We start from the raw sequence: 27,350 nt of genomic DNA, 5'->3' as shown, positions 1-27,350 counted from the left end.
GTGCAATATAGTAAAATAAAGTGCAGTAAAGTGCAGTATAGTGAAATAAAGTGAGATAAAGTTAAATAGGTTTCTACAACTGGCGGTCTGAAAGTGATCAGGATCAGGGAGGTTAGGGTTGATTGATGCTGTCAGTGCTCCTCCAATCAGATCAGACAGAAACAGATCTATTTCTCTGTCTGCACTCCGCCAGGGGGAGGAGGAGGAGGTGTAATGTAAGTTGGGTCTCCTGTGTGTGCAGCCTGTTAGTGTGTCAGGTGGAGTTTGGCTGACGGTCGCTCTGCGGAGGGAAGCGGTGGCGTGAATCGAGCGTTGAGAGAATGAACTGATTACAGACTGAATGAAACCAACAGCAGAGTTCAGTGTGCCCTTCAGACTGCCGCTGACTGCAGATCAGTGTTTGACCTCGTTAAGATGCTGCCTGTAAACATTCCTGATCTCAAATCAATGACTTTATCAGGACATCCGTTTTCTCTCCGTTTGATTCTGTCGACTGGATAAAACATAAAATATTTTGTGTCTTTGTGTCTTTGATGAAGCTCAGTCTCTCTGTTGGTTCTATGTTGGTTCTGTGTTGGTTCCCTGCTGGTTCTCTGTTGGTTCTGTGTTGGGTCTGTGTTGGTTCTGTGTTGGTTCCCTGCTGGCTCTCTGTTGGTTCTATGTACGATCTGTGTTGGTTCTGTGTTGGTTCTGTGTTGGTTCCCTGCTGGTTCTGTGTTGGTTCTCTGTTGGTTCTCTGTTGGTTCTGTGTTGATTCCCTGCTGGTTCTGTTCTGTTTCTGTGTTGGTTCTCTGTTGGTTTCCTGCTGGTTCTCTGTTGGTTCTCTGTTGGTTTCCTTCTGGTTTTCTGTTGGTTCTCTGTTGGTTTGTGGAACAGTACTCTAAAGACACAGATTTGTTCTCCAGACAGCAGACAGGTTGTAATTATCAGTGATTTATGATCTGATCTGAAGTATCTCATGTTTTGATTGATTCATTATTTCTTCTGTTTGAGTTGTGATCCACTCTGTCACGTTCTAACTTTTGTCGTCCTGATTCTCCTCCTGGTTCTCCTGGCTCTACTTCCTGGTTCTGTGTAGAACCGGTTCCACCTGCAGATGGTGACAGGGATTCCAGAGTCCGGTCTGTCCGACCTGCTGCTGACAGTTCTGCAGCGGTCTGGTTGGAGGGAGGGTACTGCAGTTCTGTGTCGGGGCTGGGAGGAGTCTCGGGGTCTCCTGCGGCTCCTGGATGGTCAGATTGCATCATGGGACAGTGGGGGCGGGGCCATCTGGCACCTGCGTGCCATCCTCAACCTGACACAGTCGGCACACGATGACACTCAGATCCACGACTTCCTGTCCCGACACTTCAGACAGAACCAGCCCTCGCCGGTGTCTGTGGTGCTGTTCGGAGCCGACCCGCAGTGTGCAGCAGCAGTGCTGCGTAGTGCTCAGGACCTGGGCCTCACATTACCCATGGTGCACTGGGTGCTGGGCCAGCCACTCAGCCCAGACGCGCTGCACGCCATCGGGTTGCCACTCGGCCTCCTGGCCTATGGAGAGGTGGAGAGGAAACCTCTAGAGTTCTACGTCAGAGACGCCCTGCAGCTCGTCACCAGGGCCGTCGCCGCAGCAACCGTGGTGAGACCGGACCTGGCTCTGATCCAGAACATGGTGAACTGCTACGACAAACCCAACAAACTCGAGGTTCCGTCGTCAGGGCAGTACCTTTCCAGGTAACAACCAACTACATGTATGTAAATAACCTATTCTAATGAAAGCAATATAAAATATCTGCAGGATTGTAATAACCTTAATGTCTCACAGTTTTTGTGCCTCGCAATGTATAAATGGGTTTTAATATTCTCTCTGAATTCTGATCAGAGAATGAAATAACAGTGACAGTAGATTTATAATCAGTGCTCATTAGCAGATTAATATTTGTGCAGCCAGCAACGGTTTGATTCCTCTGTCCTCACCTCTTAGGCGGGAGGAGTTAAGACTGCAGACACATACAGTATATATTAATGTTCATATATATTCATAAACACAGTCTGTGTGTTATAAGGAGCCTAAAGCTCTCTCTGTATGTCCCTCTCTCTCTCTCTCTGTCTCTCTCTCTGTCTCTGTCTCTCTGTCTTTCTCTCTCTCTCTCTCTCTCTCTCTCTCTCTCTCTCCCTCTGTCTGTCTGTCTGTCTGTCTGTCTGTCTCTCTCTCTGTCTCAGTCACTGTCTCTCTCTACCTGTCTCTCCCTCTCTCTCTCTCTCTCTCTCTCTCTCTCTCTCTCTCTCTCTCTTTAACAGACAGGTTTCTTCCTATAACTTTCCTCCTTTTTCGGGACGACTCGGACACAGAAACAGACAGCCATCATCAGCCCTCGAGGAAGCTGTGATCTCAACAATTAACACTAATTCAACCAGTCCAATCACAGCAGTCTCCTGTACAGAACACTGATCCATACGTCACCAACATACTGAGATTTTATTCTCACTGGAACTTTTTTTATGTGCACACATACAAATAATTTAACTCTCAATGTACAAACACAGAATAACATAAATAAACAAGACTATATGGTCCATATATATATATATATATATATATATATATATATACCCCAATCAGCCCTAATACAGTGGGCACTGCCAGTAACACTGATTATCTGGTTATCAGGGCTCCTTTCAGTGGGGGGGTATATCAGGCAGACAGTGGACAGAGTTGATGTGTTAGAAGCAGGAAAAATGGGCAGCGTGAGGATCTGAGCCACTTTGACAAGAACCACATTGTGATGGACGACTGGGTCAGAACATCTCCAAACCTGCAGCTTTTGTGGGGTGTTCCCGGTCTGCAGAGGTCAGTACTTATCAAAAGTGGTCCAAGGAAGGAACAGAACCGGAGACAGGGTCATGGGGGGGCCAAGGCTCATTGATGCAGGTGGGGAGTGAAGGCTGGTCTGATCCAACAGACAAGCTACTGTAGCTCAAACTGCTGAAACAGTTAATGCTGGTTCTGATAGAAAAGGGTCAGAACACACAGTGCAGAGCAGTCTGTTGGTCTGAGGCAATATGACCACGTGGGCACCCTGGTGATCATAATGTTATGGCTGATCAGTGTATAAACACATTGATATAAACAACAATAACATTTGTAGACAGTAAGACAATTGTACAATGGAGCATAGTGCGAAGAATGCTGGAATAAATGTTTGTATTTTTATAGGTATTTTTAGGTACGTGAGGTAGCTGGATATGACAGTATATGCAGCATAAGGAGATGTGTTTTTAAAAAGAAAACGTAATTTCAACAATGAAAATAAGTAGATGTTAGATTCACAAGGCTCAGTTAAGTGTTGATCAGAGTGATGGCCTGTGGGTAGAAACTGTTGTGTCCCTGGTGTGATTTTTTTAATCAGTTATACAAAACAAAGCTTAATAACATCACAGCATACATTGCAAGGTTTTAGAAAAGCTGCAGTGAAATCAAACAGTTTAGGTTGTAACAATCCCCCCAAAATGCCTGAGAGATCCTGGAGGGACTGAACATGGCTGACAGCAGAAATAAATCTGACCAGGGATGGATATTAATGTGAGTTTTCACCATGATTCTGATACGTTCATCAATGTTGTACTTTCAAAACCTTTTTATTTCTTGAACAACAGAAAGCCAAAATTGTGAAATGTGTAACAGACAAGAACCAACCAGAGACGCAGACTGGCTGACTGAAGTTGATGGAGAAACAGTCCACAATCCCCCAACAGAATCTCAGCCTGTCAGACATCCAGAGAGGTTGGGGTTCCAAAGGTCTGAGCTACAGGAAACGCTGCCATCTGCAGGAAACACAGTGAACTACTGTCAGTAGGCTCTTTGGAGATTAACTGCTCTCCTGTAAAGGGGACTAGATCAGGCAGCAAGAGGAGACAGAAAACTGCAGTCAGTCGGACAGTTTCCAGTAACCTGCAAAGAATAAAGTCACAAAAATGTTTACTTTGTGTTAGATCATCTTTAGGTTGCCTGTAGTTTTTAGACCACATTCAGATCTATAAATAAACTTTATTATTATCATCAAGATCTGTTTCTAACAGATTAAACCTTCAGCAGCTACAATCTACAGCTCAATTTAAAAATCACAGAAAACTAGGAAAATGTGTTGTTTGTTGTTGAAACTAAGAGCCAATCAGCTCTTTGATCAGACGACAGCCAAGCGTTTCCCATCATGCCCTGTGTTTCGCTGTCGGTGGAGAGCAAAAACTGTGGCCGCGTCGATCTTGTGAGGTTATTGTTGCCCACGTATGCACAACGCCAGAGTGAGTCAGCATCAAGTCAACACAAATCTAACCAGCATGCATTGTGTGGCAATTGCTGGTGATCTGTACAGCCCTGGATCATCTCCGATGAGCCTATTGTAAGCTACAGGAAACATTGCGAGCAGAGTCATTCATTGTGTCTGAGAGTCTGTCAGCAGTTGGAAATGGGAAGAGCTGCAGGTTTGAGAAAGATAAAAGGTTTAACTGCTGCGTTCAGTTTACTGACAGTAAAAGATCAAACACATTCACGGTAAATGAAATTACACGGAGAGATAACAACCTCACAGGACAGATTATCTGCTGCAAAAAAGAGAAAAGAAAAGGAAATGAAGAGAGGGAGTGTGAAGAGAAACATCAGATTTGATTTAAATCTGATGTTTCTCTTCACAGACACTGACATCAGAAGGTCATCTGATCACTTTGAGAGTTAATTTGTAAATATAATAAGACTAATACCCTGTATATACCTCACATCAAAGTGTGTTTCTGGTGATTGGATATCAGTCAGACCACATGACTTAACAGATGTAGAAAAGTGTGACAGTGCATACACCCGTCCATCAGGTTCTGATGTTTGTTGTCGGTTTTGATAGTTGAGAACCCCGAATATTCACTGCAGATCTCAACAGTTTGGGACTGTAGAATTATAGAGTTGTTAAGTGTGATGAATATTTCTTTAAACAATCTTCTCATAAGTCAAATTTCCAAATGGAGCTCAAATTTTCAAAAAATTATCAAAATAAAACCTGAGTGAATGTTTGTTGGAGAAGTTCCAACAGCATGCCTCCCTCCTGAAGCCCCTGTCCTGTGAGACAATTGGCTTTTGAGCATGAGCGATGAAAAACTATGCTTCCTCCCATTAGAGGAGCACTACAGCTCACCTACTTTAACATGATAAATGGACAGAATTCTCTCTCTGTCATTGCAAGCGTACCCACTTTTTTTAATCTATCCCCACCAAAACGTTACTTATTTTAATTCAATTCAATTCAATTTTATTTGTATAGCGTCAATTCATAACAGAAGTTATCTCAGGACACTTTTCAAATAGAGCAGGTCTAGACCGAACTCTTTAAAACATTAATTACAGAGACCCAACAGTACCACCATGAGCAAGCACTTGGCGACAAGGGCAAGGAAAAACTGCCTGTTAAAAGGCAGAAACCTAGGACAGATCCTTCGGCTCTAGGTGGGTGGTCGTCTGTCTCGACCAGTTGGGGTGAGAGAGAGAGAGAGAGAGAGAGAGAGAGAGAGAGACAGACAGACAGACAGGTGCACAGCAACAACAGTATTGGCAATGGCAATCTAGCAGGACCATGGCAGGAGGCTCCACCAGGATCGACAAGAACCTGCGAGACGAGAAAGCACAAGAACTCCGGGGAAGAAGTGAAGTTAGTATCATGCATTAATGGAACATGAATGAGTGCAGAAAGAGAGAGGAAGGGAGGAGCTCAGTGCACCATGGGAAATCCCCCGATAGTCTAGGCCTATAGCAACATAACTAAGGGATGGTTCAGGACTCACCTGATCCAGCCCTAACTATAAGCTTTATCAAAGAGGAATGTCTTAAGCCTACTCTTGAATGTGGTGAGGGTGTCTGCCTCCCGAACCACAACTGGAAGCTGGTTCCACAGGAGAGGAGCTTGGTAACTGAAGGCTCTGGCTCCTGTTCTACTTTTAGAGACTATAGGAACCACAAGTAGCCCAGCATTCAGAGAACGTAATGTTCTAGTGGGGTAATTGGGTACTATGAGCTCTTTAAGATATGAAGGGGCCTGACCATGAAGAGCTTTATAGGTGAGGAGGAGGATTTTAAATTCTATTCTACATTTTACAGGGAGCCAATGCAGAGAAGCTAGTACAGGAGAGATGTGATCTCTTTTTCTAGTTCCTGTCAGTACTCATGCTGCAGCGTTCTGAATTAATTGGAGCGTTTTAATGGACTTATTGGGGCAACCTGATAATAAAGAGTTGCAGTAATCCAGCCTTGAAGTAACAAATGCATGGATTAGTTTTTCTGCATCTGTCTGTGATAGTATGTGTCTAATGTGTCCTAGAGGTCTGCGTTATGTTAGAGTTAAATGACAAATCCTGATCAAAGATAACTCCAAGATTCATATACATATATTTAGAGAAACCCACAAAGCTCAGATTATAACTCGAACCCTGCTCATGAAAGAAAATACAATAAATCCTCCCACCAGCAGGGGGTGATATTACATGCAAGAGGGAGGTCTGAGGACGGAGGTCTGGGTGGGCAGGTCTTAGGAGCAGCAGTTGGACTTTTTTGATTTAATGTGTTAATATGAGTTGATTGGTTAATGGCGATAAATAGCTGGTGGAGCTAATTCTGACAAGGTCATTAGACAAGAGCTCCAGGTCAAAGGTCAAACAATGGAAGGTTCCAGTCAATCAGATGTTTTCTCTTTTAAGTCTCAGTTTTTCACTAATGTCTGTTTTACAGCTCAGACAGTTCCACTGATTGTTCGATCAGCCAACTGGCTTTTGTTTTGGTCTTGCAGGTTCTTGTCCAACACGTCTTTCTACGGTCTGACGGGTCCAGTCCGAGTCCACCAGAACCGATCTCAGGTACTCACCTCGCAGCGTTTCCACATCTGGAGCCTGCGGCGGGACGCGCTGGGTCAGCCCACTTGGGTGACGGTGGGGAGCTGGGAGGGAGGCCAACTGCAAGTGGAGGACCAGGCAGTCTGGCAGGGACCCAAACCTCACCACCGGACAGAGGGGACAGGCGGGAGGACCAGGGGGCGCTGGAGGGCAGGGATGCCAGTGGCGGGGAGTCGGGTCCGGGTGGTGACTTTGGTGGAACATCCCTTTGTGTTCACGCGGGACGTGGACGACGAGGGCAGCTGCCCAGCTGGGCAGTACTGCCTGGATGCCAGCACCAACAGCTCGGAGACTCTGGAGAGGTTCTTCAGGGAGGTGGCGGGGGGGAACGGCAGCTTCCTGCCCGCAGAGTACAGCAAGTGTTGTTATGGATACTGCATCGACCTGCTGGAGAAGCTGGCAGAGGACCTGGACTTCGAGTTCGACCTTTATATCGTTGGAGATGGGAAGTACGGTGCGTGGAAGGGGCGTCGGTGGACTGGGCTGGTGGGGGATCTTCTGAATGGACTGGCAGACATGGCCGTCACCTCCTTTAGCATTAACTCAGCGCGGAGCCGGGTGATCGACTTCACCTCACCCTTCTTCTCCACCAGCCTAGGCATCCTGGTGCGTAGCAAGGACACAGCGGCCCCCATTGGAGCCTTCATGTGGCCCCTGCACTGGTCCATGTGGGTGGGCATCTTCCTGGCACTGCACATCACAGCGCTCTTCCTTACGCTGTATGAGTGGAAGAGTCCATACGGCATGACACCCCATGGACGCAACAGGGTCAGGGTGTTTTCGTACTCCTCCGCTCTCAACCTGTGCTATGCCATCCTGTTCGGACGCACCGTCTCCTCCAAGACACCAAAGTGCTGGACGGGTCGGTTTCTGATGAACCTGTGGGCCATCTTCTGCCTGCTGGTGCTGTCCAGCTACACAGCCAACCTCGCCGCCGTCATGGTGGGGGAGAAGACCTTTGAGGAGGTGTCAGGGATCCACGACGCCAAGGTGAGATATCAATATAGCAGCAAACAACTACTCCCTATGTAAAAATATAGTGGAGTCATGGCGTCTCACTCCCTTTGTCTGTGTTGTATCGTAGCCTCTCTGTGGTTTTTTTCCATAGCCGGTTCTGACTGAAACTGCTGTTTTTAAAGTCTTTAAAGTACTTTATTCTTTTCATTCCAAAAATTATATACAGCGGTGTTCGTGTTAGATGCATTAGAATGCACCTCACTTCCTGCTCTATATCCAATATGGGGATATACCCTACTGTCAGTGTCCACTATCACTGTCCTTTTGGCTGTTCAATATGATTCAAAGATTAGAATGATCAGCCTGAGGGTTTTACCTGTCACCAGCCCTGCAGGAGAGGCGCTCTGTGGTGCATTGTGGGATATATAACTGAGCTTCATGAGCAAGACACACACTTTTAGCTTATTTGACTGTTTAGAAATCTGATGTTTGACAAAGTATGAATGCCAAAGAAAGTGGGCGTCCTGCTTGCACCACGCGTGTCTCTCCTGCAAAGAAATGTCTTCTCAGTAAACCTGCAATGAATAAATATATAATGGTGATTATCAAACTGACCTCAGCCTGCTGTCAGTTGTCCTAACTTGTAAAAACTATGAGAAAACTATTTTTTTTTTAGCAAGTGAACATTTTGTCCTCAGAGTTGATGTGTTTGAAGCAGGAAAAATGGGCAGTGTGAGGATCTGACCAACTTTGACAAGGGCCACATTGTGATGGATAACTGGGTAAGAGCTGGGGTGTTCCCGGTCTGCAGAGGTCAGTACCTATCAAAAGTGGTCCATAATGGTCCTCATAATATTAGTGCTGATCGTTGTACAATCATACACAGTACAACGAAGAGAATAACGTAATAGAATATCGCTCAATTTGGCAAGATGGTCTTAAAATATATAGAAAGGCCCTCCGTAATGCTAGAGCAGCCTGTTATTTAGCACTAATACATGGGTGGCCAACCAGTCAGAGACTAAGAGCCAAATTTTTTACTGTGTTACTGCAAAGAGCCACATCATACACACGGGCACACATGAACATCCCCCCATCCCTTCCTCTCTCTCTCTCTCTCTCTCTCTCTCTCACACACACACACACACACACACGCACACACGCACTATGCATTTTGCTTAGTGGGACTTCTGGCATTCCTTGCCTTGAACAATCCTCTTCAAATCTGGCTTGTATGCCATTGTTGCCACTCGAAGCAATTCTTTCACGTGTGTCAGTCAGAACAGATCAATGCTTTGATTTCACATGTTTCAGGGTAGAAAACGAGACTCGCAGACGTATGTTGACCCAAACATTGACAGTATCTTGAGCGCAGCCTATTTGACATTGGGGTATTTTTCCATTGGCACACTTTTCCAGAACTCAATGGTTCCTTCCCTTAAAGCAGGTTTCAGTTGGTCCTCCTCACAAAGATCGATCATCTCCAACTCAGCCGCAGCCTCATCTGTGACTAGCGGGGATTTCAAACAGTCCGTCTCCACATTAAAAGGGTCGACGAGGAATGTGATCTGTGGCCTTTTTCAGTTGTAGATCACGGAACCGGGTCACAAAGCTTTCGTGCAGGTTTTCAACCAGTTTTGCATATCTGGCTGTTTGCTTATTCAGGGTGTTTGCGTCAAATGCGCATTAGCTTGAGATGAAAATATTAAACTCAAGCGAACACTCATAAGGGCGGCTGTGGCTGAGAGGCAGAGCGGGTCGTTCTTTAATCGGAAGGTTGTGGGTTCGATCCCCGGCTCCTGGTGCCACATGTCGAAGTATCCTTGAGCAAGAGACTGAACCCCAAATTGCTCCCGATGCCGTGCATCGGTGTGTGAGTGTGTATGAATGTTCGATGGACTTTGCCATCACTGAGTGAATGTGTGTGAAAGGGTGAATGTGGCACGTAGTGTAAAAGCGCTTTGAGTGGTCAGAAGACTAGAAAGGCGCTATACAAGTACAGGTCCATTTACCATACACATATACCAGGGGTCAGCAATTAAGTTTGGCCTCGGGCCAGATATTTTCCAAGCCATTACATGGCGGGCCACAACCAAAACAATGGCTAATTTAATGAATTAATAGGGGAGGAGGGGTGATAGTGAAAATGATAGGTGCTCTTGAAATGAGCAGACGCACTGAGACATTCAAGCGGGCTGATGTAGGTTACATTTGGGACTGACCACTGGGGGCAGTAGTCCCAGTGGTATAATTAGTAGCAATTATATGCCTGTTAAAAAAAAACATTTCCTGTTGCTGTTAGCTATCGAAAAATGGCACTATCAAAAAATCTCAAGAGAAAAATTAACAGCGAAAACAGGATCTTTCATGATGAATGGACAGAGAACTATGCCTTCATCCTCCCCAGTTTTATTAATGCAAAGCCCACATGTCTGATCTGTAACGAGGGTGTCTCTGCATGCAAAGAGTACAATATTAGACGGCACCACGAAACGAAGCATGCTAATTTCAAGGTTGCGTTCCCTCAGAAGACAGAGGCACGAAAGCGTAAAATCGAAGCCCTGAAAGGTGCTTATGCACACAGCACCAGGATCCTGGTGCGAGGCCTCACATCCCAACAGAAGGTAACTAGTGCGTCTCTGAAAGCGTCCTGGGTGCTCGCAAAGCACAACAAGCCATTCACTGACGCAGAGGTCTTCAAGGAGATGATGGTGACAGTTTTGGAGGAACTTGATACCAACAAGTCGATGGATGATGTGATCGGGTCAGTGAAACAGATGTCGCTCTCTGCGAGGTCCGCTGCCCGCTGCATAGAAGCGCTGTCTGATGCGGTGCTGGGTGCAATTATCGACGGTGTCAGTCACGCAAACTACTTTTCCTTAGCCATTGATGAGAGCACTGACAACACAGATGTAGCCCAGTTGTGCATTTATGTGAGATACTTTGATGGGAAGGATTTCAAGGAAGAGTTGCTGTCTCTTATTCCATTAGAAGGGCACACCACTGGAGATGCTATATTTGCGAAACTGGAAGAGTTGTTTCAGTTGCATTCATTATCATTTGAGAGGGTTAACCTAATTGTGACAGACGGGGCTCCTGCTATGGTGGGAAAGCACAGAGGTCTGGTGAGCAGGCTGAAAGAACTCGCCCCCCAAATGCACGGGCTGCACTGCCTCATCCACCAAAGTGTCCTCTGTGCCAGACTGAATGGCGAGCTAAAGAATGTTATGGACAAAGTGATGAAAGTCATTAACTTTGTCAGAGGTACATCAAGCACCCAGCATAGGCTTTTCAGACAACTTGTGGCTGAGTCAGCAGATGCCGCCCACGATGACTTGCTGCTTCACAATGATGTGCGCTGGTTAAGCAAGGGGAAAGCACTGGATCGCTTCTGTGCGCTACTGAATGAGATCAAAGCGTTCCTTGGAATGAGCAAGAGCAAGGCAGCAGCTGACCACCTTATCCTGCTGGAAGATGAAAAGTTCATGTCCAATGTAGCGTTTTTATCTGACATATTTGGCCACCTAAACCTGCTTAACCTTCAGCTACAGGGGAGAGACAAAACCATCGTGGACATGGTTGAAAAACTGGAGTCATTCACGAGGAAGCTTGAGATGCTTGAGGAAGACATATCTACCGGCAGGCTCCTACATTTCAGCACACTGAAGAAGACAGCGGGAGAAGTGACGGAGTTGATGGTTGACTTCATCAAGAGGCTACGAGCCAACTTCACTTCTCGGTTTGATGACTACTCCATCCCAAAAGACATCATTGACTTTATACGTGACCCTGCAGTAAAACCAGCCGACAACTTCTCCTTCCTGGCGAAAGAAATGATCTCCTCTTTGGATCAGGCTGCGCTGGAAATGGAAATTATTGACTTCCAAACCACCTCAGTTGTGCGAGATGCGCTCAGAAGTGCGGAGTCCATGAGTGCCTTTTGGGTAGGCCTACTATGCTCCGAGGAATACAGCAACCTCAAGAAAGTCGCACTTTACATTCTGACAATGTTCCCTTCCACCTACGTATGTGAGTCGTCCTTCTCAGCTATGAATGCAATAAAAACGCATGAGAGGAATAGACTGACTCACCAAAATCTCGAGAACTGCCTGAGGATTAAAGTGACGTCTATTTCACCAGATATCCAGCAAATAGTGACCAGTGGGAGATGCCACTTTTCACACTAGGTGAGTAATCTAAACCAGTAATTGTGTCTAAAATCTGAACTGTATTTTTAATGAATGTCTCGTTGTAGGCTAGGCATAATTCAGGCAGTAAATGTAGCACGTCTGCTCTGTCGTTTCAGGGGCCGAGCACTCCAGCCCATGGTCGAGTGGATTCAGCTTTTTTGCTTCGTACTTTTTGCTCTGATTTGCTCCGATTTAACAGTGCAATGCATTGTTATCAGTTTACATTTTTGGTGCCACCACAGTCATATAAAGGCCTAAATAACACGCACGTTTGAAACTCGTGTTTTACTTTTCACAGTTCTATGTACGGAAATGCCTATGTTTGATGTCTGGCCTGTTTGAAAGAAGTCGTGTTTTAATTTTCACAATAATATGAAGCCTATGTCCGTTGTTTGAATGACAACTTGTGTTTTAGGGACTAGTTTGGAATTTCAGCACCAGGCGCTGTCCACTGACTTCATTTGTTTTTGCATGTTGAGCGTTCACGCTGCACCTCGCTGATGTGCGTATTCACTCTCGTATCCAGATAAAACAAATAAGCATTTAGATTGAGGAAATTTTTCTGTTCTGGAAAATGAAGGTTCCAATAAAGAGCATTTTTGAGACTGGCAGTCCGATTTTTTAAAAGTATATTTTATATTTTTATTATCATTCTCTAGTTCAAACAATCTCATGGGCCAGATGTTTTTGCTTGCGGGCCACATCTGGCCCGCGGGCCGCCTATTGCCGACCTATGACATATACCATTCACACCATAAATACCACGTAGACCTGTAGCGAGCCAAAGCTAGGCTAAGCGAGCTAGCTACACGCGAGCTGGTGACAGGTATCGCTGTCCCTCCAAATACAGGAATTTTAACAACTGTAAAATCAGATTATATATTTAGACTGTTTTTCTGATATCTAGTTGCATCAGTTAACTTCAAAATGTCTTCATTAAAGCCATCAACCTGTCCCAACTAGGCTGCTTAAAGAAGTCTTACCATTAGTTGGCACTTTTTTACTGGATATGATCAATCTTTCTTTATTGTCAGGATATGTACCACAGTCTTTTAAAGTAGCTGTAATTAAACCATTCTTGACCCAGGGGTTTTAGCAACTATAGACCCATTTCTGACCTCCCCTTCCTCTCTAAAATTCTGGAGAAAGTAGTCGCCAAACAGTTGTGTGACTTTCTACATAGCAATAGCTTATTTGAGGATTTTCAGTCAGGATTTAGAGTTCATCACAGCACAGAGACAGCACTGATTAAAGTTAATAATGACCTTGTAAGTGCTTCTGACAATGGACTTGTCTCTGTACTTATGTATAATTAGATCTTAGTGCCGCATTTGACACCATTGATCATAATATTATTTTACAGAGACTTGAGCATCTAATTGGCATTAAAGAAACCGCACTAACCTGGTTTAAGTCATACTTATCAGATCGTTCTCAGTTTATACACGTTAACGATGAATCCTCCATAAATACTAGTTAGTCATGGAGTTCCACAAGGCTTTATATATGCTTCCTTAGGCAATATTATTAGGAATCACTCCATTAACTTTCATTGTTATGCAGATGATACCCAATTATACCTGTCGATCAAGCCCGATGAAATTAATCAGTTATCTAAGTTACAAACATATCTTAAGGACATAAAAACCTGGATGAGCTGCAATTTTCTGATGTTAAACTCAGAAAAACGAAATTCTTGTACTTGGCCCCAAAAACCTCAGAGACTCAACGTCTAAAGATATACAAGCACTTTGTAACTGTGTGTTTTAAAAAGTGCTATATAAATAAAGCTTTACTTACTTACCAAAAAAATTATTATCTGCAGTTTCATATCTTCAGCAAAGGTCAAACCTTGTAGTTATGTTGGGTTCAGTGCTTCTCCATCATCTGTTATACAATTCAATAGAACTGGAACCAAACACCTTTCTTCTTTATAGTTTCCTTCATTAACATCACCAGGAAGTACTCTGCCGTTACTGAGGGGGTTCATGAGGAAACTGTGAGACAACTCAGCTAACTTATATAAAATATACAAATTATTATTTATGGATCTTTATGTTTCAAACGGATTTTCTATAGCTAATGACTGTTGTTTTTTTTAACATGTTTTTATTTGAGAAGAAATGAGCATTGATCACAGATATTCAACATACATCATTTTTCTTATTTTCTTATTTTCTTTCCCCCCACCCGTCCCCACCATGCTGCCAGTGCAAAATTTTTATATATATATATATATATATATATAAATATATCGACTCGCTGATCCACACCACCAGGATCTACAGCAACGACATAGGGATGTCATTCGGATTGGACAAGTGCGGCCAGATGGTCTCAAAGAGAGGCAAGATGATCAGAACTGAAGTGGTTGACCTACCAGAGGGCAACATAGGTGATATCCAAGACAGCTACAAGTACCTTGGTATCCCACAGGCTAATGGAAACCACGAGGAAGCCGCAAGGAAGTCAACCACAACCAAATACCTCCAGAGAGTAAGGCAGGTCCTGAAAAGTCAGCTGAATGGCAGGAACAAGATCCAAGCCATCAACATGTACACACTACCAGTCATCAGATACCCTGCTGGGATCATAAGCTGGCCAAAGGAGGAGATAGAAGCCACAGATATCAAGACAAGAAAGCTCCTCACCATGCACGGAGGGTTTCACCCCAAATCCAGCACCCTGAGACTGTACGCTAAGCAGAAAGAGGGAGGCTGAGGACTAGTGAGCATCAAGGCCACTATCCAGGATGAAACATCAAAAATCCAAGAGTACATCAGAAAAATTGCCATAAAGGATGAACTCCTAAGTGAATGTCTCAGGCAACAGAAACAGAGGAAGAGGAGCAGACAACCTGGAGGGACAAGCCCCTACATGGCATGTACCACCGCCAAATTGAAGAAGTGGCTGATATCGATAAGACCTACCAATGGCTGGAAAAGGCTGGACTCAGAGACAGCACAGAGGCACTGATCATGGCAGCAGGCCCTAGGTACAAGAGCCATAGAGGCCAAGATTTACAATGACACAGATACCACCCCAAGAGGGTGAGAGGGAAGTTTTTTTTTTATAAAAAGTGGATATTCAAGACAGTACAAGTAGGCTATTTGCCTTCTGTGATTATCACTACACAGATTTTTTGAGGTCCCTGAGTGTCCAAGGAGGTACAAGCACAAGCACAACAGGATTTATTCCTGCTTAATTTTCAGTTTTGTGGGAGGACTTCAAGTTTCTCAAAATAAGATAGTAGAGGGGCCCATGTATCATGGAATTTTTGGGTCGACCCTCTAATGCAATATTTGATCTTTTCTAGCTTAAGGAATAGGATCAGGTATTTCATCCAGGAGGAAGCTTTGGGTGGATGTGCTTATTTCCACTCCAACAGGATTCTTCTCCGGGCCAGGAGAGTTGAAAAAGCAAGCACATTTTTAATTTTATTTGTCATTAATATACCCTCCCCTGAGACTCCAAATATTATGGCCATTTCAGCAGTTTGTTACAGGACCAGAACATATGGGCCAAGTCGGCCTTAGCGATATGACAACGTTCACATGTTTCACTGACATTAGAATATATCCTAGAGAGTCTGACTCTACTATAATGGATTTGATGGAGAACCTTGAACTGAATCAGGCCAAGGCGAGCACATGAGGTTGATCCATTTACTCTATATAATGCACCATCCCAGGTTGCATCTGAGATATTTATTCCAAGTTCTTCCACCCAATCTGCTCTGATCTTATCAACGTCACTTTATTGAGTGATGTGATATTATTATACATTTTTAAGATGAGACCTCTATGGTGCGTGGGAATTTGCAGAATGATAACTATTCCTTTTTTTGGAGGTAAATTAGGAAAGCATGGGCTGATGGTACGAACAAACTGGCGAATCTGAATATAGCGGAACAGGTTAGAGCGCTGTAAGTTAAATTTGGTGGAAAGAGCATCAAATGTAGCACAAGTTCCATCTATGTAGAGATCACTGAATTTACTTAATCCTGCCCTCTGCCACTGGACAAAGACAGGATCTAATTTGGCTGGGAGAAAGACATGATTATTGCAGATGGGACTATAAAGAGAGAAGTCCGTCAGATTGAAATTTTGTCTAAATTGTGACCACATTTTTAAGGTGGAGATTACAATAGGACATGAGGAGTATTGTTTAGGAGAGAGGGGGAGCTTCGAGGTAACTAATGCAGGGAGAGATGATGATATACACGCATTAATTTCTGGTTGGCACCAATCAGCATCTGGTCTTTGAATCCAGTAAACTAGTTTTTGTAGGTTTGCTGCCCAATAATAATACATCAGATTGGGAAGAGCCATACCCTCCTCTGTTTTATGCCTCTGAAGGAATATCTTAAGAATTCTAGGATGTTTGTTACCCCACAAAAATGAAGACAACAGTTTATCAACAAGTCTGAAGAATGACTTTGGAAGGAAGACTGGAATACTCTGAAAGAGATATAAAAACCTCTGCAATATGTTCATTTTAATACATGCTATTTTGCCTGCTAGGGATAGGTTCAGAACACTCCACTTCTGTTGCATTTAAGATTATTTATCAGGGGAGTAAAATCTTTGTCATACAGACCAGACAACGAACGGGTAACCTTAATTCCCAAATTAATCCTGATCTAGAGAGAGGGAAGGGAATATCTGTTTCTGCAATTTGGAGGGCTAAGTTATTGGTTGGAAAACATTCGCTCTTTATATCCAGAAAACCTGCCAAATCGGTGTAACATATTCACAATGTCAGAGGCAGATGACACTGGGTCTGAGATGTAAAGCAATAAGTCTTCCACATATAAAGACACTCTATGTTCTAACTGTTTTCTGTAGATTTCCTTAAAGCGTTGTGAGGTTTTCAGCATAATGAAGAGAGGTTCGATAGCTAAAGCAAAGAGAAGTGGACTAAGAGGACAACCTTGCCGGGTACCCCTGGACAGTGAGAAGGACTTAGAACACAATTTATTAGTAATTACGCATGCTTTAGGTGATGCATATATTTTTCCGCATCCAGGGAGACCACCACCTCGGGAATCTCCAGGGATGCGGGAGAGTGAACGACACTGAGGAGCTTGCGTATATTAGAAAAGAATGGCGCCCCCTAATAAAGCCTGTCTGATCTGACTATATTATGTCCAGCATAACAGTATCCAGCCTAATAGCAAGAGGCTTGGCTAGTATCTTAACATCTCCATGCAGAAGTGATATGGGCCTGTAGGAGCCACAATCAGCTGCATTTTTGCCAGGTTTTAACAATAGTGTAAAATTAGCTTCTGGGAGGGTCTGTGGCAAGGCTCCCTGATCCAGCGATTGATTAAACATTTCAAGATTATAAGGGTTCAACAACTACATTTACATCGGTGCGACGCTTAATATGCGTGTAAAACTCGCCAAACCGGAAGTCCAGCTAATATGACTGTTGACTTACTAAAAACAATAAAATCAACAGCAGGGAGACCTATTCCATCTGCCCCGGCCCTTCTGATGCTACCGTAGGCGCACACTAAACACTCCTGGTACGGTCAGCAGCTTGGAACACCGAAGACTGCCGGAGGTTCACAGAGCCTTCTCTGAATCCACCACCCTCAATCAATGGCAGCAAGAATACTGAATGTTCCTCGGACTGTTCACTGTGTTTCTATGTTAGGGTTCTTGACTGATGTTGCAGAGAGTGTGGGAACAAATGTGCTATATGGAGGACAAATCAACTATCTATCTATCATTATACTGCACTAATACTGTACTACACTGTAAATTAAGTCCTCCCATGTAGACAGCATCAAATGTGGATTGAATTTCTGCTCAATTGAACATCATTCAGTACTATTTAGTTTTTTCTCTGCTGTCAAACATCAGTAATAATGTGAGTTCACCTCTGAGCTCTGACTGCAGATCTGTGGGGCTCAAGAAAAGCTCTTTATGCTTCAGAGACATCAGCAGCTGCACACTGAAGATACTGCATCCAACATAAACCAGCTTGCAACACAACCAACACAACCAAAAAGACAACCAGAAAAACAGTCAGCAGGCCAAACAGCAACACAACACAAACAAAACTGAAGTTCTTGTACTTGGCCCCAAACACCTCTGAAACTCATTATCTAAAGATATAGTTACTCTAGATGGTATTACATTGGCCTCTAGCTCCACTGTCAGGAATTTTGGAGTTATCTTTGATCAGGACATGTCCTTTAACTCCCACATAAAGCAAACGTCCAGGACTGCCTTTTTTCATGTACGTAATATTACAAAAATTAGACACGTCCTGTCATAGACAGATGTAGAAAAACTAATCCATGCGTTTGCTACTTTTAGGCTGGATTACTGCAACTTCTTATTATCAGGCTGCCCCAATAAGTCCATTAGGATGTTCCAATTAATTCAGAATGCTGCAGCACGAGTATAGACAGGAACTAGGAAAAGAGGTCATATCTCTCCTGTATTAGCTTCTCTGCACTGACTCCCTGTAAAATTTAGAATAGAATTTAAATCCTCCTCCTCACCTATAAAGCTCTTCATGGTCAGGCCCCTTCATATCTTAAAGAGCTCATAGTACCCTATTACCCCACTAGAACGCTGGGCTCTCTGAATGCAGGGTGGGTGTGGCGCAGAGGCAGAGCGGGTCATCCCCTAATCGGAAGGTTGTTGGTTCGATCCCCGGCTCCTAGTGACACATGTCGAAGTATCCTTGAGCAAGATACTGAACCCCAAATTGCTACCGATCGTTGTGTGAAAGGGTGAATGTGGCACATAGTGTAAAAGCGCTTTGAGTGGTCGGAAGACTAGAAAGGCGCTATACAAGTACAGGTCCATTTACCATTTACTTGTGGTTCCTATACCTACTAAAAGTAGAACAGGAGCCAAAGCCTTCAGTTACCAATTTTTTTCAATTCAATTCAATTTTATTTGTATAGCGCCAATTCATAACAGAAGTTATCTCAGGACACTTTTCAAATAGAGCAGGTCTAGACCGAACTCTTTAACATTAATTACAGAGACCCAACAGTACCACCATGAGCAAGCACTTGGCGACAAGGGCAAGGAAAAACTGCCTGTTAAAAGGCAGAAACCTAGGACAGATCCTTCGGCTCTAGGTGGGTGGTCGTCTGTCTCGACCAGTTGGGGTGAGAGAGAGAGAGAGAGAGAGAGAGAGAGAGAGCGCGACAGACAGACAGGTGCACAGCAACAACAGTATTGGCAATGGCAGTCAAGCAGGACCATGGCAGGAGGCTCCACCAGGATCCATGAGAACCTGCGAGACGAGAAAGCACAAGAACTCCGGGGAAGAAGTGGAGTTAGTAACATGCATTAAAGGGACATGAATGAGTGCAGAAAGAGAGAGGAAGAGAGTAGCTCAGTGCACCATGGGAAATCCCCCGATAGTCTAGGCCTATAGCAGCATAACTAAGGGATGGTTCAGGACTCACCTGATCCAGCCCTAACTATAAGCTTTATCAAAGAGGAATGTCTTAAGCCTACTCTTGAATGTGGTGAGGGTGTCTGCCTCCCGAACCACAACTGGAAGCTGGTTCCACAGGAGAGGAGCTTGGTAACTGAAGGCTCTGGTTCCTGTTCTACTTTTAGAGACTATAGGAACCACAAGTAGCCCAGCATTCAGAGAACGTAGTGTTCTAGTGGGGTAATAGGGTACTATGAGCTCTTTAAGATATGAAGGGGCCTGACCATGAAGAGCTTTATAGGTGAGGAGGAGGATTTTAAATTCAATTCTACATTTTATAGAATTGAATTGACCAAGCTCCTCTCTTGTGGAACCAACTTCCAGTTTTGGTTCTGGAGGCAGGCACCCTCTCCACATTTAAGAGTAGGCTTAAGACATTCCTCTTTGATAAAGCTTATAGTTAGGGTTGGCTCAGGCAAGTCCTGAACCATCCCTTAGTTATGCTGCTCTAGGCCTAGACTATCGGGGGATTTCCCTTGATGCACTGAGCTCCTCTCTTCCTGTCTCTCTCTCTTTGTGCACACATTAATGCATGTTACTAACTTCACTTCTTCCCCGGAGTTCTTGTGCTTTCTCGTCTCGCAGGTTCTCATGGATCCTGGTGGAGCCTCCTGCCATGGTCCTGCTTGACTCCCACTGCTAATATTACTGACATTATTGTTATTGTTATTATTATTATTACTACAGTTACTATTACTACTATTGTCATTGCTCAGTGCCCATTGATGTGGCTGTTGTCGTCGTCATCTTCTTCTTCTTCATGTTAATCATAATCATCACCATCGGTCACTACTAAATAGTTGTTGCTGTGCACCTCTCTCTCTCTCTCTCTCTCTCTCTCTCTCTCTCTGTCTCTCTCTCTCTCTGTCTCTCACCCCAACTGTTCGAGACAGACGACCACCCACCTAGAGCCGAAGGATCTGTCCTAGGTTTCTGCCTTTTAACAGGCAGTCTATCCTTGCCCTTGTCGCCAAGTGCTTGCTCATGGTGGTACTGTTGGGTCTCTGTAAATAATGTTATAAGGAGTTCGGTCTACACCTGCTCTATTTGGAAAGTGTCCTGAGATAACTTCTGTTATGAATTGGCGCTATACAAATAAAGTTGAATTGAATTGAATTGAATCAAACCCAACACTCCTCATGAGGAGTGGACTGAATCTTCAGTGTGTAAATGTGTTGTTCAGTTCAATAACTTGAATTCTTCATGATTTTAACCTCAAAGACAAAGACATGACATCACCGTCTGAACAGTTTCTGTATTTCTGTAGTTGAATTTATAGTCTGAACATCATCTCTCTGTTAAACTCCTGCTTACCTTCTTCTTCTCCTTCATTGGTGTGTCAGCTGCATCACCCTTCTTGGGGTTTTCGTTTTGGGACGGTGAGGGAGAGCAGCGCCGAGGATTACATGAAGAAGAGTTTTCCGGAGATGCACGAATACATGAGGCGCTTCAACGAGCCGACCACACCTGAAGGAGTCGCCACCCTCAAGTAAGAGAACCGATGCGTTTTTGTCTTAACAAATCTATAGTTTGTTTGTTCATCGTGAGTAGGGACGATATAGCGTCTTAAACCAATAATAAACACTTTGATAGGTACATCATGGTGAATTTGGATTATCAGAATAATCGTGAATATCCTCACGTGATTAACATACAGTCCTAACGGGTCAATGAAAGCATATCGACCAACCAATCAACCACATGCACCCCAAGAAACTTAAAAGAGGAGACTCTCTCCAAGCAGTCGCCCTCTATCTGTAGTGGGGCAGGGTCAGCTGTGTTCCTCCTCCAGTCCATCACCATCTCCTTGGTTTTGCTGGCATTCAGCAGGAGGTTATTCGCTGAGCACCAGGCTGCGAGCCTCTGGACCTCCTCCCTGTATGCTGTCTCATCACCACCAGAGATGAGGCCCACCACTGTTGTGTCATCCGCAAGGAGAGGGCCATAATCGTATGTGTATAGGGCATACAGGAAAGGGCTTAACACACAGCCCTGAGGGAACCTGTGCTCAGTGTTGGAGTGGTGGATGTAAGGGTCCCAAACCTCACTGTTTGTGGCCGGTCCGTCAGGAAGCTGTTTATCCAGTCACAGGTAAGGGGTGGGAATCCCAGGTCATTTAGCTTCTGGAAGAGGATGTTCGGCAGTATGGTGTTGAATGCTGAACTAAAATCAACAAACAGCATCCTGACATAGTTCCACAACCCCTTTGTGTGGCTCGCAGCAGTGTGGAGGACGGTGGCTATGGCATCTGCTGTTGACCTGTTTGCCTTATAGGCAAACTGGTGCTGGTCGAAGTTCTGGGGGAGGCAGGACTTGAGGTGGGGCAGGACGAGCCTCTCAAAGCACTTCATGACCACAGAGGTCAGTGCCACTGGTCTGTAGTCATTAAGGCTGCTTATGGAGGCCTTCTTAGGTACAGGAACGATGGTGGCTGTTTTCAGGCATGGTGGAACAGTGGCCTGTTTCAGGGAGATGTTAAAGATCCTTGTTAGGACCCCTGACAGCTGGTCAACGCAGGCCTTCAGTACTTTGCCCAGTACCCCGTCTGGGCCTGCTGCTTTGTGTGGGTTCACAGCTCTCAGAACCTTTTTCACCTGATGTTCCTGTAGTTCAAGCAGGTGGGTGTTTGAAAGCTGAGGAGCTGTGGGGCCACTCTCCGGGTTTGGAGTAGCGGAGTGGGGCCTCACTGACTCAAAGTGGGTTTAAAAGTGGTTTAGCTCTTTCACCAGCGAAGCTTCGGCATTTGCCGCTCCAAGTTGCCCATGTAGTTTGTTAGATGCTGTAAACCTTGCCACACTTGTCTGGGGTTATTGTCAGCCAGATGGTTCTCCACCTTCCTCTTATATTCCCTTTTTGCAGCCTTAAGTCCTCTCCTCAAGTTAACCCTGGCCACGCTGTACAGGTTTGGGTCTTTGGCTTTGAAGGTGGAGTCTCTGGCTCGTAGCAGTGACCACACAGTATAGAACTGTTTTTAACATGGGGACATTAACAGGAGAACATTCAAATGGCAGAGCAACAGCACAGAATGGATGTATCGGCTTGCTTAAGTTTGACTTTAAGCTAGGCTACGATTATGCTATGGGGTGTAAAGATTTACAGATTCAGAAATCTGTTTTTTTTTTATGGCTTTTGTTGCCTTTAAAGGATAGTGACAGCTGAAGATTGACAGGAAAGGGGGGAAGAGAGAAAGGATGGTTGGAGTTGAACCCTAACCTGACTCAGCCTGGGTACATGTGCCGCCAGCTCCACCAGGTGAGCCATCCTGATGACAGACGGGGCTTGAGTAGTTAGTTGTTGTCCTTAGCTAGTTCGCTTGTGCAGCTAGCGTTAGCTGACTGTAGGTGTCAATTCCTTCATTTTGTGTGATTTAACTGGACTTTTATTGTGATGGGTCTCTTTCTGTCACCTCATCCGTTCACTTCCTGTGACCCTAACCTGATACTACTTGATTACATGTGAAGACACCTCCTGGCAAGCCGTTATTCTCTCTCTTGCTGCTCTTACCCTCTCCGCTCGCTCCTCTAAGCTCTTGGTGCATAACAAAGGATTATAGAGCGGCAAAGACCAGCAGACCAATGAGCAAAACACCTTTCCTCCTGCAACCTGTACTAGCGGACACCGCACAGCAAAGACATTTGGACACCGTCCTGTCAGCCTGGCTCACAGGACCACCAGCTGATCCACGCAGCTCACCAGCAACTCTTCTTCTTCCTCCCTCCATTGGACTGTCCGTAACGTACTGGGCATAGACAGATAACAGAGTTAGCAGCTAAACAAGAACTGTTTAATTACTGTTAATGTTACTGTAGCACGTCGAGCTACAGACGGGGTTCCCTCAGCACACAAACAACCACACTCCGTCGTTGAATACACCACTTTTATTCAGCGTACTGCTCACACGGCACACAAAGTCTAGCTCAGTCGCCTCTGGCTCTCAGTGGCACTCCCGGTAGCGTCTCTCTGGCCCAGCACACTACTGCAAAGATAAGGGTAAAGTCATCAGGTAATCAAGGGCAGGTGAGGTAATCAACTCACCTGGTGCCGCTCTCCCAAGCCTTCCCCACACCTCTCCCTCCTGCAGCTGAGCGGAAACCACACCCACCTCCACATACCCCCACCGCCCGACTTAGGCCGGGGAGCCATCCGGCCCAACCTACTCCCCCCCCCCCTCCCCAAAGGAGCGGGAGAGAAAGTCGGCCACGGCCATCTGCACCCCCGGCCTATGGACCACACTGAACTTAAACAGCTGTAAGGCCAGATACCACCGAGTGGACGCACCTGCCCACTGCCCAAGTGGTACCCCAAATACCGTACCTCCCTCCGTCCATGATAACATCATCCAAGTAGGCGGCAGCATACGCAGAGTGCGGACGCAGGACCCGGTCCATGAGACGCTGGAAACTGGCCAGGGCACCAAACAACCCAAAGGGAAGTGTGACAAATTGTTACAAACCGTACGGAGTGGAGAAGGCCGTTTTTTCCTTAGACTCTGGAGACAAGGGAATCTGCCAATAGCCCTTGGTTAAATCCAGTGTCGTGAAAAAGCGAGCAGTGCCTAACCGATCCAGGAGCTCGTCGACCCGAGGCATCGGATAAGCATCAAACCGTGACACATCATTCACCTTGCGATAGTCCACACAGAACCGAATAGACCCATCCTTCTTCAGTACCAGAACAATGGGGCTACACCAGGCACTGTTGGACTCTTCTATTACCCCCATCTCCAGCATGACCTTCAATTCCTTCTGAATCACTTTTCTTTTGTGTTCAGGTAACCGATAGGGCCGTGAACGCACTGTCAAGCCTGGGTGAGTCTCAACATGATGCTGTATGAGATTTGTGCGTCCTGGCAGGGGGGAGAACACATCAGCAAAACGCTGTTGCAACGCGGCAACGTCTGCTCTCTGGGACGGTGTGAGATGGTCATCACAAAGGAGTGAGGCTGGATTGGTGGAATTTGGTACCTCAGGCCCCAACTCATCTCTCTCTTTCACCGTGGTCACCAGAGAAACAGGCTCCGCCTCTCTCCATGCTTTGAGGAGATTGAGGTGGTAAATCTGTGTTGCTCCTCTCCTGTCAGAATGCACAACCTCATAATCGACCTCACCCACTCGCCGTGTGACCACAAAGGGCCCTTGCCACTTGGCGAGTAATTTAGAGCTGGAAGAAGGGAGTAATACAAGTACTTTATCTCCCGGTGCAAATTGTCTGAGCCGAGTTCTTCTGTTGTACAGGCGCTGTTGAAGCTCCTGGGCCCTGAGCAAATTCTCCCGTGACAACTGACCCAATGTATGGAGTTTTGCTCTCAGGTCCAGGACGTACTGAACCTCATTTTTACTTCGGCTCGGACCTTCCTCCCAGCTTTCTTTAACAAGGTCCAGAACCCCCCGTGGTGTCCTGCCAAACAGCAGTTCAAAAGGAGAAAATCCCGTTGAGACCTGGGGCACCTCGCGCACTGCTCCACTAATTGATTAAACCCGGGACAATCCGTGCCCAAAATCAGGGGGTGCGTCAGGCGGGAACTAACCGCGGCCTTAACAGTATGCTTTTTACCCTTATATCTAATTTCCACGGGAACAACCAGGTATCTGTGAATATCCCCATGTACACATCTAATGTCCACCCACGATGCCTCTACCAAAGCCCCGGGTCGAACCAGGTTCTGAAGAATTATAGACTGCGTGCAGCCTGAATCCACCATTGCCCGATGTATACCCCCTTGAATCCTTACCGGGACGCTGTATGTCCCTCCTGGACCGGGGGAGGGTGTTGGTGGGCCGGCAACCCGGATCACCTGACCGACCTCCATGAGAGGGCACTCCCTGCGGAAAGGTCCGGGCTGCCCGCACCGCCAACACTCCTGCCCTGACGCCTGAGGAACCCTTTGTGGGTCGAGAGCGGCACCCGTAGCGGCTGGACCCTGGGGAGGAGAGAGAGCAGAGGGTTGGTTAGTGCGCGGTGGAGGGAGAGGCCGGGCAACAGTTTCCAGACGGGAGGTAAGTGGGGGTCTTCTGCGAGGCGCGGGCACGGGTCGGGTGGGTGCAGAGGGCCGCCTCTCCGGAGCTCGGTCCCCACTGTGGACGGCCAGGTGATCCTCGGCGAGGGTGATGGCGGCCTCCAAATCCACCGGACGGTGGCACCGCACCCGCTCCGTGGTCCCGGTCGAGAGCCCCTCCACAAACTGTTCCAACACCACCTGCTCCAGCATCTGCCTCTCTCCGACGGATCCCCCCCGGCTGCAGCCACCTGGTGGCAGCGTCCTTCAGCTGCTGCGCATAGACAGGACGGACGGAGGGTCCCAAGGTGGCGGACCGGAACCGGCGGCGATGATCCTCAGGGGAAAAACCCATCCTGTCTAGGATGGCTCTTTTGATGTTTCGGAACTCCCCCCGAGAAGAAGCTGGCAGGCCGAGCCGGCCAGCCACACGCCTCCGCCGTGGCCTCGAACATTTCGAGGAAGGTTTGGGGGTCATCCGCTGCTGTCATCCGGTGCATGGTGATACCGGAGAAGGAGGAGGGTGGAGGAGATGGTGCCTGAGCCCCCGACCGGGCCAGCAGCCCCTCGAGCAGCTGGTTCTGATCCCCGCCTGGTTCTGGAGTGCCTCCAGATGCCGCCTGTTAATCGCCATCTGCTGGCTGTGTACTGCTGTGATCTGCCCCAGCATCTCCCCCAGCAGTTAGACCAGCTGTGAGGGCTGCTCCATAGGCGGCTGCGGTGTTGGCTGCGGAGTCGGCTGCTGTGGAGGCTGCTGTATAGGCGGTTGTGGATCAGACATTGCTGTGTGCTGGCCCCACGTTGGGCGCCAGTGTAGCACGTCGAGCTACAGACGGGGTTCCCTCAGCACACAAACAACCACACTCCGTCGTTGAATACATCACTTTTATTCAGCGTACTGCTCACACGGCACACAAAGTCTAGCTCAGTCGCCTCTGGCTCTCAGTGGCACTCCCGGTAGCGTCTCTCTGGCTCAGCACACTACTGCAAAGATAAGGGTAGAGTCATCAGGTAATCAAGGGCAGGTGAGGTAATCAACTCACCTGGTGCCGCTCTCCCAAGCCTTCCCCACACCTCTCCCTCCTGCAGCTGAGGGCAAACCACACCCACCTCCACAGTTACTGATGTGTTTTATTCAGGTTATTGATCTGATTAACTGTCACTGTAGTAACTGTAGTCTAGACAGTGCTACGGGGATGTTAGTTTAATGCTTCACACAGACAGTCTTTTCAATTCAATTCAATTCAATTCAATTCAATTTTATTTGTATAGCGCCAATTCATAACAGAAGTTATCTCAGGACACTTTTCAAATAGAGCAGGTCTAGACCGAACTCTTTAACATTAATTACGGAGACCCAACAGTACCACCATGAGCAAGCACTTGGCGACAAGGGCAAGGAAAAACTGCCTGTTAAAAGGCAGAAACCTAGGACAGATCCTCCGGCTCTAGGTGGGTGGTCGTCTGTCTCGACCAGTTGGGGTGAGAGAGAGAGAGAGAGAGAGAGAGAGAGAGAGAGAGAGAGCGAGAGACAGACAGACAGACAGGTGCACAGCAACAACAGTATTGGCAGTGACAGTCAAGCAGGACCATAGCAGGAGGCTCCACCAGGATCCATGAGAACCTGCGAGACGAGAAAGCACAAGAACTCCGGGGAAGAAGTGGAGTTAGTAACATGCATTAAAGGGACATGAATGAGTGCAGAAAGAGAGAGGAAGAGAGGAGCTCAGTGCACCATGGGAAATCCCCCCGATAGTCTAGGCCTATAGCAGCATAACTAAGGGATGGTTCAGGACTCACCTGATCCAGCCCTAACTATAAGCTTT

The 27,350-nt window shown here is 46.2% G+C and overlaps 2 protein-coding genes across 2 annotated transcripts in view; one reads left to right on the top strand and one right to left on the bottom strand.

Moving 5' to 3' along the window:
- Nucleotides 1–6,444, bottom strand: part of LOC127365358 (uncharacterized) — a 168,282-nt gene extending 161,838 nt beyond the window's left edge. Inside the window, exon 1 of the mRNA XM_051403388.1 lies at nt 5,809–6,444. The gene's annotated coding sequence lies outside the window, so the exon portion shown is untranslated. The remainder of the gene's footprint in view (nt 1–5,808) is intronic.
- The window catches only part of grin3bb (glutamate receptor, ionotropic, N-methyl-D-aspartate 3Bb), a 92,030-nt gene that overhangs the window by 46,100 nt on the left and 18,580 nt on the right, over nt 1–27,350 (top strand). Inside the window, exons 2-4 of the mRNA XM_051403205.1 lie at nt 1,079–1,716; nt 6,807–7,899; nt 20,873–21,018. Coding sequence (XP_051259165.1) covers nt 1,079–1,716; nt 6,807–7,899; nt 20,873–21,018 — 1,877 coding nt within the window. The remainder of the gene's footprint in view (nt 1–1,078; nt 1,717–6,806; nt 7,900–20,872; nt 21,019–27,350) is intronic.

This window comes from Dicentrarchus labrax, unplaced genomic scaffold, assembly GCF_905237075.1.
Source record: "Dicentrarchus labrax unplaced genomic scaffold, dlabrax2021, whole genome shotgun sequence".
In the NCBI taxonomy this organism is placed as follows: domain Eukaryota; kingdom Metazoa; phylum Chordata; class Actinopteri; family Moronidae; genus Dicentrarchus; species Dicentrarchus labrax.
This window is presented reverse-complemented; position numbering and strand designations above follow the sequence as displayed.